Source organism: Manis pentadactyla, chromosome 11 (assembly GCF_030020395.1).
Source record: "Manis pentadactyla isolate mManPen7 chromosome 11, mManPen7.hap1, whole genome shotgun sequence".
Lineage (NCBI taxonomy): Eukaryota > Metazoa > Chordata > Mammalia > Pholidota > Manidae > Manis > Manis pentadactyla.
Window position 1 is genome coordinate 83,204,610 of NC_080029.1, and position 13,517 is coordinate 83,218,126.

At 42.9% G+C, this 13,517-nt stretch overlaps 1 protein-coding gene across 11 annotated transcripts in view; it reads right to left on the reverse strand.

Moving 5' to 3' along the window:
- RYR3 (ryanodine receptor 3) overlaps positions 1-13,517 on the reverse strand; it is a 515,713-nt gene that overhangs the window by 148,494 nt on the left and 353,702 nt on the right. For all 11 annotated transcript variants that reach the window (XR_008992553.1, XR_008992552.1, XM_057488647.1 and 8 more), the window contains exon 39: positions 397-670. Coding sequence is in view for 9 of the 11 variants with exons in the window: in XM_057488647.1 (XP_057344630.1) it covers positions 397-670 (274 nt within the window). In the remaining 2 variants the exon portion in view is untranslated. The remainder of the gene's footprint in view (positions 1-396; positions 671-13,517) is intronic.

Genomic DNA, 13,517 nt, shown 5'->3' on the forward strand with positions numbered 1-13,517 from the left:
GCTCAGTCCTAATTCTTGATTTTAATCAAGTAAGACTGTGGGCTGGTCTCTACTCCTCTCTGGACTTCAGTCTTCTCACTGCATAAGGGAAGTACACCACCCACTCAGAGGAAATGGTTCTGATGCCCAGTGTGCTGTCTTCCTGATGACACAGCTTCTGAGGAGGAGTCCCTTCACCCTGAGTTACAGGTAGTCTGGTTTATCAAAGGGGTCCCATTGAGCACAGACATAATCCAACCAAGGAGACATTAGGATGGGGGTGCACAGTGATTTTATATGACTTGATTCCAGAACATCCATACACAGCAGGAACTCATTATAATATCACAGCAGGGTAAGGCAGTCCTCCCACTGGAGCTCCTCCGAGACCCTTGTCCATGACTGGGGATGACCTACCCCAGCCCATTGATCATGAGCAACTCCTCCTCCTTGCCCATCCTGACGCTGAGGAGGCAGCGAATCTGGCCCAGGGCGGCCAGCAGGTTGATGGTATCACCCACAGAGGCCTGGCTGATGGTGTAGGTCTTCCGCAGCGCCTGCAGCAGCTCCCCGATGCTGTCGTACTGCCTCCGCAGGAGGTTGAACATCATCCGGACCAGCTCGGTGTCCTGGATCTGGTCCTCCTGTGCCCAGCGGATCATGGTCTGTGAGATGAGCTCCTTCAGTGTTGCTGGAAGGACAGGAGGAAGGACCAGTCCTGAGGCTGTCGTGGCTCTGGGAGAGCTGTGTACCTCAGCCATTCCCTTCAGTGATAAGACACATCGTCAGTTGGTCAAGGTTAAAAAATTCTTTTTTTAAGGGTGGAAGATGGCATGCACAGAAGTAGAATATATCCTCAAAAGATACTTATGTAAGCAGTACTACAAGAAAAGAATATCTCAGTTTTGAATTGAGGGTGCTAAATATTCTATTTTGATTAAATGATGTTTGAATGGATGCTGGAAAGAGACAACTAGGTAAGACACTGTCTTGTCTTCACAGTGCTCTCTGGCCAGTTCTTTACATTTTGGTTTTGTTGATTTTATAAAAGCCAAATTTTATCTTTATTTGACAATACAATGTAATAAGTACTAAAATGGGATTATGTGCAAGTACCATGGATAAGGTAGGGTGTAAGTGATCTGGGCGGGTGAAGGCAGGAGAAGCTATTGGTCCCTGCCTCTTTGGAGTAAAGCGATATTAATCACTGGAATTTCTCTGCTGTAAGGTATGACTTCCCCAGTATTTTAAAGATACCATATGCCATTGCCATGAACTGAGTAACTTATGCCATTGGATTCAAGAACTTAAAAGACATTTTAGATGGCATAAACATAAAAATACATTAGGAGATGGCGAGAAGTGGATAACACTCTATTAGGTCTGAAGGCTTTGCAGTTGGACATCTGACCTGACTGACATCACATGCACTGAACTGACTGTCACCCTGGATCTCTGGCAGCAGCCAGCTACCGTGCATCATAGACTGCTTTCATGAGCATCAGGAGAGAGAGAAACCAGTGTACCTCAGGAGCCAGAACTTATCAGGGCCCATACTGGTTGCACAGAACTACCACTGGCTGCACAAATAATGGAAAGACCCCTGAAGTGGGACTTGAACCAGCTGTGGGTCCTTCAGAGGTTGGAGTAAATGGCCCCTGAAAAGCTCTGACATCGGTGTGGGAGGATGATCAGAAGGGAGAGGCCAAAGGGAGGTGGAGGACAGAGTGTCAGGGGTCACTGTGGAGTGGCTGGGAAGGCACTGCTCACTCCCCCCCTTGTGACACACACTTCCAGAAGATGCCATGACAGAGTCGAGAACAGCTGCCCTTAAATCATGATTCCCTCCAAGCCTGGTTCTGCCTGTCCCATTTCAGCAAGGCATGGTTGGCACCAAGATACTTGATTCAGACCTGATGGTAAAGGCAAAGCGTAGGGGATGGTGAAAGTCATGCAATCCATTGGGGAAAAGACTGGGACTAGACTCAGGCGAGAGCTTTTAGTAGCCTGTGTTATCTCTAATAGTCTAGTTTCTACCTCCATGCCACTACATATGGCAGATGTCTGCTCCACATACAATCTTGGTTCATCATAAGAATGTAAAAATAGAACTTGGTCATAATCACAACAGCTCTAGAGACTTAGATGTAATAGATTAATTTAACTTACTGCTGTGTCTATCAATCCTCTGGGGGTTTTAGGTTTAGATGGGAGACATAGGCTAAAAAACTTAAGCCAGGACACCCAAGGCAGAGAGAGGCACGCTAGGCAGGGACTGCTGGCTGACATCTGTCAGACAATGTCTATACCCTTTGGGGAGAGAAAAGTTATCTATGGGCTAGGCTGGGCCCCCCTCATGAACTTGTTTCCTCACTAGCCACATGCAAAATTTCCAGTTTTTCCTTGTTTACAGTCACAGTAAGGAATGAATGCATGATATAACCATAGACACTCTTGACCTAGCCTAAGTCTTTCTAGTACTGTATATACAATTCCCTCTGAAGACTGTATCTTAGCCTGAAAGAATTATAGTTCTCTCTACTAACAGCCAAATTTTCTGCAGACATAATACACAGCATCACAGTCTCTTCCATACATGAAAAGAAATAGTCGTTCAGGGACCATCTTCTTTTCAACAGGGAGTTTCACTGAGTCATAATGAAACCAAGCTAAGTATTAGTGTTCCTGTAATCTGGCTTGCAGACTAATTCAGGATTTAGGTGAGCTCTTAGTCACATCCTAATTTAAAAACCCACATCAACACTTATAGTCTAGAGAATGGAACAGTTACAGCAGAACACCTCACTAGAAGGCAAAAAGGAAAGGAAACACTCCTTAAGCTGAAAGGATGGTACAGGAAAGACTCTGTGGGTTCTTTGCCCAGTCCAGCCTTCGAGGTAAGTGTGAGAAATTAGGACAATTGCATATGCATGATCAAGCTAAAACTCAGCTAAAAATATATATGCCTCCAAGATCTGAGAGAAAACAGAATTCATCACTGTGTTATGGATGGACAGATGTAATTCCGTGGAAGGCATGACATTTAAAACCATTCTTGTTGGACAGGGTTTCAAACTGTGAGACCAAAGTCCAGAAAATGAAAGAACAATTTTGAGAAAAAAGCTGGGCAGAAGGGGAGGCAACATTCTCAAGATCCCCCAAAAGTACCACATATTCTGTGGTCTGGTATATGTTTGAGACCTATCCACCAGCAAACCTGAATCGATGACGTTTTAGTGGTCTAAACACTTCTGGGACTGAGAAAAGGGAGCATTAAACCTCTGGCAGCAATGCTATGGAAAATTCCTCAGTTATTAATTAGCACCTATGAACCAGCAGTAGAGAAGTATAAATGTACCAGGGTCAAGAGGTTAAAAAGAATATATTTTCTAGAATGTGGTAGACTTTCCAATATATCTGTACAGCTAGGTATTAAAGTAATTAATGTATACAACCAAATCAGGTACATGTTGTGGGCTTACTAAAGGTTAACTATTTTACTAGTTATAAAAGTTAGAAAAAGTATGGTCCACAGTGCACTGGGGACACAAAGACCATTTAGGCAGTTTGCAAGGCTAAATGTTGTTTGCATAATAATTCTAGGATGTTATTTGCCTTTTTCATTGTGTGATAGCTGCACTGATGGTGCAGAAGCAATGGTGGTGTAAAACTGGGGCCTTAGCATGCACCAAACTCTATTCTTTACTGAACATTAGTTTCACCTGAGAATGTCCTAATGAAATGTAAAAATTAATTTTATTAGTAGTAAACATATTTTTAATATCCTGTGTGACCAAATAGGAAGTATACCTAAGGTCCTTCTGCAAAATCAAAGGTCAGGGTTCTGTGAGGAAAAGCACTTGTATGACTGAGTTGTGAGCTAAACTAGTCACTTATTTCATGGAATGCTATTTTTATTTGAAAGAAAAACAGACAAACTACCGTTAATCAGACTTGAATGAATCACAGGCATTTTCTTAAAAAAGAAAGAAGCAAGCCTGTCATTACAAGGAAAACAATTGATAGTATCTGTTTGCCAATAATATAATTTGAACCTTCAAGTGAAAACTAGAATTTTGGAAAATGTTTTTATGTGACTGTAAGTTTGACAGTTTACTAATAAAGACTTTTCTGATTAAATTGTTGATATTAACAAATGTGACTTAAAAATATTTTACAATGAAATGTGTTAACATTTAGAAATTCTGTATAACTCGGTGAGATAATAACTTCCCAATAACTAAACCATGATTTTACAAAAATATTCATGAACAAAAGATCCATTCAAAATGCAAGAGGGGTCAATGGATTTTTTTACCAAGTACTTGATAACCAAGTACAAAAATTTCTTTAATAAAGTTTCAAATTCCACAAGGCAATTAACTTTTCAGAAACTACCACTTGAGTCTTGATACAGTATCAAAAAAATTTACACAATTATCTGAAAAGACTATTAAAATAGTCCTCCTGTTCCCAACTATGTGTCTGTTTGAAGCCAATTTTCTTCCTCTTTAACCAGGTATAAGAACCCAGCTATCTTCAATTAAGTCAAACAAAAGTGATTTATAAAAATGCAAAACAATGTAATGTCACTCTTCTCACCATATTTTTTGTTTTGAAATATTTAGTCTTTTTCATAGAAGGATGTTATTTATGTAACATGTATTAGGGTTTTTATTATTTTAAGAGAATTAAATTTAAAGAGTTTCTCAGTTTTAATTCTAATTCAGTAATATTGACATATATAAACACAAAGTTTTTTGGGATACTCAATAACTTTAAGAGTATGAAGTATAATTGATAATTTTTAAAGTATAAAGTATAAAAGCTGTGGTCTGAAGACCAAAAAGTTTGAGAACCACTTACCTATATACAAGGGCCTGTCTGGAGGTGACAGCTGTGATGGGAAAGGAAAGCTCTCCCTCCAGCTAAGACAAAACCCTATTCCACTCCTATGAGTCTAATCAAGCAGTTGAGACATGAACTGTGAAAGGTACAGCTTAGAAAACTCTCTCTGCTTGTTTCTGAATGGGAGGAGGATTAAATGTGAGTATAAGAAGAGTAAAATAACTCACATTGAGAAATAAAGTGAGGATTAAAGAATCATTATTTTGGGAATTGAATCCTGGCAGTCAGCAAGGGCCCCAGGCATCACTCCTTCATCACCGAAGGGCTCCCTGCCAGCCTGAAGGGCCCTAACAGCTTCCCTTTTCAATTTGGGTTTAAGATCAGTCATCTTCAGAGCAAGGAGGGAGGCGGACATCATTTACTCTGAGGCTGCGTGGCCTTATTTAACCTGCTCTACAGCCAGGAAAATGGAACACAGAAAAGTGGGCTGCAGGATGGAGAAGGAGGCATTTAATTCCTTGCCCAACATCAGCTGGCCCCCAGCGGGGACTCTACTCTTGATGGTACAGGAAACCAAGGCACCTATGGAAGGCTTTGCTCTGGAGTCTGCGTGCATCCAGGCCTCGGGACACATCTCATTCACAAGCTTCGCCTGTTCTCATCTTCGTAGCTGAGTCACCTCCAGTTGCGTCCCTCCTGAATGAGCTTCCTAGTCAGATGTTCTCTGTTGAGTGCCCAATGATGAGTTCTGTCCTCTACATGGGCCGATTTCAAGATACAATGACCACTCATAGCTGCTTAGTTGGATAAACTCAATACAGGCATGTGAAGCATTTAATGAGAAATCAAGTATAAAATAATGGGTAAAACTGGGTTAGGTCCAAGATATTTAGGAAATATGACAATTGATAAGAAGCTACAGATTCTATAGTAATACATACACTCAAAAGAAATAGAGAAACGATCAGACCTTCCCCTCTTGCTTTTTGCTCTAATGGGTCCTTTATCTAAAGTTGTTATTTCTAGAAAGGGTACACATTACATGGAGACTAAAGAAGCTGGGAAGAATATTTTCTATCGTGAAGTGAGGCGGGGACCTTCCAGGGCCTGTATGAAGTGATCTGATGGAAAAGCTGATGCTTTGCTGTGAACATTTTGGAATGCCATTTTCCACCACGAGATGATTCACACAAGCAGTCCCTATAGTACATACTTTCATTTTATTCTACTATCTGTGGAGAATGATGACAATTTTGGTAGGATTTTCAAACAGTAAAGGAAGTCCACTCTTGAGATATCTGAATCTCTTTCATAACCAAAGACAGACAGATACATTAAGAACAGTTACAACTAAATACTAATTTCATTTCTGTTGCTTTTCTAAGTCCATCTTTTGAAATGCAGCCCTTTAATGACTAATAAAACATTGAAGTATTCACAGGAAACATGACTCTTGAAGGGAGAGAGAAAGGAGAAGGTGGGGTGGAGGGGTTAAATCTCCTGTTTGTTGTAGTATCCAGCCCTGTTCTAGTCTTTCTCTCATGCTCCCACACCCCCCACACAGCGCCTAAGTACTCTCCTCAGAGCCTCCACCACGCGAAATGAAGTTGCTTCTGCTCTCAGTGTTATAACTCTAGGGTCTCCACCTACCGATTGACCTGCTTCATGAAAGCCTTGGCACATGCACTATGTGGTTTAGCTCAGATGATTTTTAAAAGGCTGTCGTGTTCTTTGCAAAAAAAGAAAGACAGTAAGTTATGTAACCAAGCACTTGTTTTCTGATAGAAATAAAACAAATCCTATGAAATGGAATGCCTTAGGGAAGCCAGTCGTGTGCATGTCATTTCCTTGATAATTATAAATGACTCCATTCATGAAATTATTATTAATATTCTAATTTGCTCCACTGTTGCAATTAGTCTAATTAGGGAAAGTCACATTTAGGCAATATATCAAATATATGATGTAGAAAGCGCATTTTAAGTAATTGCTCAGTTAATCAGAATGGAAATATTTCTAAGGCATGGTATTGTTTAGGAAGACTTGATGCCTGAAAGAAACTTTTAAAGAAAGATAACTGCTTGATTTCTGGAATAGTCAGACATTCCACTTAAGATGAAAGGATTAAAGCATCTTTAAGTTAGAGCTAGCCTTAGTACACCAGTTTGGGAGCCCGGGTATTATTTATTGCTAAGTAATTTACTGTTCCCCACTTCTCCTTTTTTAGCTTGCTATTGGACCTCAGAACCCCAAGTCACTATACCGTGACCCTTACAAGACTAGAGTCACCTACCATACTTGGTATAACCCTTTTCTAAATGGTCAAATCACCAGCTTTGCAAAGTCAACTACAGTAGGAGAAGGTCAGTATTCTCATGGTGCAGGTTTAAGTTTTTAGGCTGTAGTAGTTTGGAAAGAATCTTTTCATCTCCAAATTTAGATCACAGCCCAAGTAGCCATCATGCAATGAAGTGCATGCTTAGTATCAAAGAGCAGATGTTGGCCACTGGCAAAGCATATCCCTGAAGCTCACAGGTTCCAAACTTACGCTGGTGCTGCATTTCTGAGAGTATGGTCTTAAATCTGGGTTTGTTTGGAAGAAAATGTCTTCTAATTACACTGAGGAGAGGGAGCACACAAAGTTGCACTGTACTTGGTTTAAACTTAGAAAGCAATTTATAATGCTCACACCTACAATGGGAAAAGAAAAATAATGATGTGCATCTAAATTATGTACACTTATTTTTAAATTCTAGGTGATTAAAAAGTCAGCTTGTGATATGCTGTAAAGGCTCTGGAGGCATTCACAGGTGGTAGATCATTTCCAAGAACAAAGAACAAGTGTGTTTTGACCTCTGCTTTCTTCCCTTCTGTGGTAGGCTGAATAATGGTCCCCCAAAGATGTTTACCTCCAAATTCTTGGACCCTGTGAATGTATTACCTTACATAGCAAAAGGTGATTTTGCATATGTGATCAAGTTGAGGATCTTGAGAGAGGAATTTTCTTGGATTATCTGAATGGGCTCAATACAATTAGAAGGGTAGATGGGTCCTTACAAGACCATGGCAGGAAGGCCAGGGTCAGAGGCGGCCATGAGATGACAGAAGTAGAGGTAAGGCTGGTGCCAATGCTGGAAGGGAACCCTACTCAAAGGATGCAGGAGGCCTTTAGATGCTGGGAAAGGCAAGAAATGGCTTCTCCCATAGAGCCTAGAAGAAATGCAATGTTACTAACCCATTTTAGACTTGAGACCTTCAAAACTGGGTGGTAATAAATTTGTGCCATTTTAAGCCACTAACTTTGTGGTAATTTCTTACAGCAGCAATAGGAAACAAATACACTCCCACTGATAGAAGTCCTGGGTTGAGGATATTTGACTCCTCTCCTGAAGCTACAAATCAGACTGGAGCAGCTAGGCTATGGACGTGCCCACAAAAGCTGGGACCTAAGAGAGATTCAGTTCTCAGTTTTGCTGAGGCAACCGGAGTAAGCGACAGGGTGCTGACACGCCAGAGAGCTGCCTGGCTCTGGCCCAGGGCTTGCGCCAAACCAGAGCAGCATTAAACGCAGAAAGCCCCACTGCAGAACAGCTGCTGCCCACGAGACAAGGCGCACAGAGCACAGACAGCACGTTCGCTGGTTCCCATAACACGGCTTTTGGGCCTCCATTCTCCCGCTGGCCATCGAGGGCTAGGACTGCCTACATGTCAACACTAGCCGCTGAGTAAATGAAAGATGCTGAAGATGACAACCATCATGACATAGTGAATATTCCTGATCACACATCCAGAAGCCGTCCGTCTCTCCTTCCTTCTTAACAGAATCCTGATGTACAGATACCTGCCTCTCTACCTTATGGCCCCTGTTCCTCAGTGACAGCTGAACCGACTCCATTCCACAGGTGGCCTCGGCTGACTTCTCAACCAGCACATTTCATCTTTTAGGTCACACTCGATGGCTTGTGAATTAGCCTGTGGCCAAGTTCTCCAATGAAGCGTGATCTCAGGATCCTTGCTTTGAACTCCAGGGCAGGAGAAACTTTCCCACTTTGCCCTTGGACACTGTAGCACATGGATGTGAGGCCCAGAACCCCAGCATCCTGCTGCCAGCCTGAGGGCAAAGCTGGAGTAAGGTCCAGACAAGTGTGGGGAGTGCGCCGAGCCGGGGGATTAGCTCCCCCCAGTGGTTTGCTCTGTCTCTACACTTCCAGGAGTGCCGGTCAGGGGCTTGGTACTGGCTACTCTACCTGACCTGGGTTTTCTGTTCTTTTTGGCTGAAGGCATTTGAAATGATAAATGTGGAGCTAAAGTTCTGATAACTTTTCCTTTGCATATTCACTTCAGAAGCTGAGAGGTATACAGACTTCTAAGAACTAGAGCATTAAACCGAGCTCTATTTGATTGAATCCTGCCTCCCCACTCCCCCCATGAGGTAGGAATTATTACTCATTTTACAGACAGAGGAGCTGAAACATACAGAGGTCAAGACTCTTGTCTAACACCGCAGCAAGGAAATGACAGAGCAAGGATCCAAACACTGATGGTTAGAATCTAAACTCACCTACTTTACCATCTTTGAGCTGCTTACTTTCAACAGTTTCATGCAATTCAGAGAAAGGTTGCCTTTATTAATGCTTTAAATTTATATTATACTGCCTACATGCTCTCTACAAACTATGAAATGGATTCAGAATTAAATCTTTAAAATCATAAAGCTTTAGCTCCTTTTCTAACTAACTTCAAGATGCATAGATTATTTGCATTCCCAGAGCCTTGATTTCTTCACCAGTGAGTGAAGCCAACAATATGAAACTCATGTTGGAGAAAATGAATGCAAGGGTGGGGTGGTGACGGGAATGCTAGGTGCTCTGCACCAGCTCTTGCTGCGTGACCTTGGTCAAGTCACTTTACTTCTCTGTGTCTCTGTGCACTTCTACGAAGTGAGGTCCCTTGCGGGTTAGACTCCTAGGATTCTTTGTCTGTCCAACCCACTGAGCTCTTGAAAGGGTTGTACTAATTTATTAAAATGGCAAATGAATGCCTATGGCTTCATCAGGGTAAAGTAATGAGCACCAAGAGTTTTAGCACCATATTTTAATACCAAACAGCCCTATCGTGATATTACCCAGCTTGCTCTTACTAATAGCAAAACCTGAGATTAAAGAATAAAACAAACCTTAAGATTCTAGTGTTTACTGATGTAAGTGGCCATTATCAAAGGACCACTGCACACCACTAACCATGTCCCGGGGATAAGCTGTGGCAGCTTGATGGTCTTTTTGACGACTGTCCTGATTGCCGGCTGAGAAAGGACCCTGTACGGTCAGGTGGCATGATAGCACCCTCTCGACTTATTTGGGAAGATTTACCCAGGAAGGTCTCATGCTCTCTGTGCCCTGTGCCCAGAGGTTCCTCTGGGCTGAAAGTCCAGTTTGCATTACAAAGTGGGCAAAAAGATATTACTTATTAACAGCGAAGGTCAGGGAGAAAATTAAATCCATTGACTCTGAGGAGACTTGAAAATTCATCATGCAAATTTTAATCTCTCTGTGCTGTCCAGGTACCTCTCTGGTTCCTGCTGTGGGTACCACTTTTGACTCACTCCACTAAAACAACGATGTCATTGGGATCATGGAGAACGAGGTTACAAGGCTCTCTGAAAACTTGAAACGAAAAGCCTGCGAAGATAACCTGGAGCATTGATCTTGTGTAACAAGAGAGAGCTTCTGTTTACTACTTGTCACAGAGCCCGGTGAACAGGTACCCCTTTCAGGCCCCCAGAGGCATGCCGCGGTGCAGGGCTCACCCAGGCTCTGCAGCAAGCAGCTGAACATCCACATAAGCACCAGCTCTCATTCTTCCCAGCTCTATATTTAATTTTTGGACGTGTACACTTGCTTCCTTCTCTATTGGCTTTATTGTCTGGAGAATAAGGGTAGAAGTTCAGGTTGCTTGCTAAAACATTCTACTGCTCACTACAATAGTAGCCAATATTTGACAAACAATAAGAGTTTCCTGTGTGTCACCCTGTGCTAATGGCTGTACCTGAATTATCCTTTAATCCTCATAATCATCATGTAATAGAAAGACAGATGTGGAGGGGACAGAGTTTCCCCAACAAGATGGCTGTTACTAGCCTAATCCTCACTTTACCTTTTATTTACGCAAATAAATTTTCAATTTAAGAAACAAACAAAGCTCTCTGAAACAGGTGGTCTGCTGAGGCAGCCACAGGAATGAGTGCTGTTCAGGAGCAGGGGCACGGGAGAGAGAGCCTCCTCCTGCCTCTACACGCAACTGTGTGGACCCCACCAACCACCCCTGTCAGCGCTGCCTGTCTGCCCCTGAGCCTGGCTCTCAGGACAGGCTGTGTGTGGGCAGGCACCTGGCAGTTGTATATTTCTGCTAAACCCATTTCTAAACTTCCTTTCTCAGTGGTTTTCTACTTTGGGCAGAGTCTCCCTTCCTATGAGGGTGGAGACAGGCACAGAAGCAAACTGCTTCACCCCCAGGACTGTCATTTCCCAGCTGGTTGGACACCCCTGGTCTGAGGAAGCCCTGCAAGCCACTGGCAAAACTGCACTTGTGCAAAGTGGCAACTCTGACAGTCCATCTCTGGGCCCCTGAGGGCTCATCCATCATATGGAGATAATTAGCCTGTTGTTTCCGAAACCAGTCAACTAGCCTCATAATCACTTTCTCGAAAACATTCAGGCGAATAAATGACCGATGATGACAATGGGGAAAAGAAGACAGAGAAAACGGATGATGTTGATGACTTGTTAGGGAGGAAAATCCCGGAAATGAAGGTGGAGCAGAGAGGGGACAGCAAAGGACTTAGGGATGTGAGGTTTCTGTCTTTACTCTCCTGGGAAATTAATCAAATTACTTTTTAGTTTCTATGTCCACTCAGTATAGAGAATAAACTGATTATGAGGTACGCCACCAGCCATGCCCCCTCATATCTATGCTTCCCGGTTCTGGCCCTCCACCCCTGTGGCCCCTCCTGGACGTCCCTGCGCAGTGCTCTGAAAGCACAAGGGTGCTGCCTACGGAATGGGATTCCAATCTTGGCCTCTTATTATTGCAAGAACCTTGTCCAAATTATTTTGCTTTTCTCAGGCTTCATTGCCTGATACGCAAAACAGGAAGGTGGCTGTCACTCTACCTGGTGATGTGCTGTGATGATAAAATCAGATGAGGTGATAGGAAGCACCTAGCACAGTACCTGGCACAGAGTGGGTGCCCAGTAAACATGAGATTTTTCTCTCTCCTGACCACCACACTTTGTTCTCCATCACTAACACAAAGGCCACCAAATGGGTGGGCCTGACACTGACCGATTAAGTGGAGGTGCAATACCAGGTGTGCATCTGTGGAGATGTACTGGACTGGGAGCCAGCACAGAATCAGCATGAGTTCTGATCTCTGCTTGGCCATCTGTGAGGTGGGCAAGTCCCTTAATGCCTCGGGTCCTTCTTTTCTCACCTCTAAGCTGGGCCAAGGGTGCCTGTTTTGTCTGCCATGCACCGCTATCCAGGTGAATGAGACTAGGTGTGGAAAATCTTCTTGCGACTTCTGTGGAACTAAATGTCAGTAAGGTCTGCCTCTCCCCTCTGTGTCCATTACTGCAACCACCCATCTCTCAGGAATTTGTTAAGGCCACCTATAATGCCTTCTTCCTCACATCCCTAATTGGCTAAGATATGCCATACCTCCCTGTATCATGTTTGACACCAGCATTCATTTTTTGCTGTTACCATCTATACTAGTTTTCTGTTGCTGCTGTGATAAACCACCACAGACATGATGGCTTAAAACCACACAAATTCACTGTCTTACAGTTCTGTAGACTGCAAGTCTGACCCTGATCTGGGCTAAGCCAAGATTGGCTAAAATCAGTGTGGCAGGATGCATTCTGAGACTAGGGCAGAATCCATTTCCTTCCTTTTCTAGCCTCTGGAGGCTTCCCAAATTCCTTGGCTCCTGGTCCCCTTCCTGCAGGAAACCAGAACTGTGTTCTTCTCATGTCCCCATCACTCTGGCTCCCTTCTGCCACCTTCTTTCCTTTTTCACTTTCTCCCTTGTGATTATCTTAGGTCTATTCCAGTAATCTAGGAGTTCCCTATTTTCAGGCCAGTTGAAATTCATTCCATCTGCAACCTGTATTTCCCTTTGCCATTTAACCTAACATATTTATAGGTTCCTGGGGCTAGGATATGGACCTCTTTGGGGACTGCTATCATGCCTACTATACCCCCTTAATCAAGTCCTCAGAACTTCTCAATTAGAGCATTGCCGTGACATCCCAATGGGCCTGGATACCTCCAACATCTTTGCACTGCAGTCCTTTGGATTGGTATCTTGTTAAAACAGGATTGACTTGTTCCTCACACAGTGCCTGAGATAATAGGAGATGGCAAACAATTACTTTAATAGCCAAAAATGGTTAAAATTAGGTGCTTACTCTGTGCTAAGCATACTTTTAAGCACTTTGCTAATGTAACTAATTTAATTCTCACATCAACCAAACAAGGTAAGTATTAATGCCATGTCCATTTTACAGATAAGAAAACTGAGGCACAGTGAAGCCATCACCAGCTCACTCCCACAGATATTATGTGGCAGAGAAGAATTCAAGACCAGGTGGCCTAACGCTAGAGCCCTGTGCTATAACTATTTCACTATTG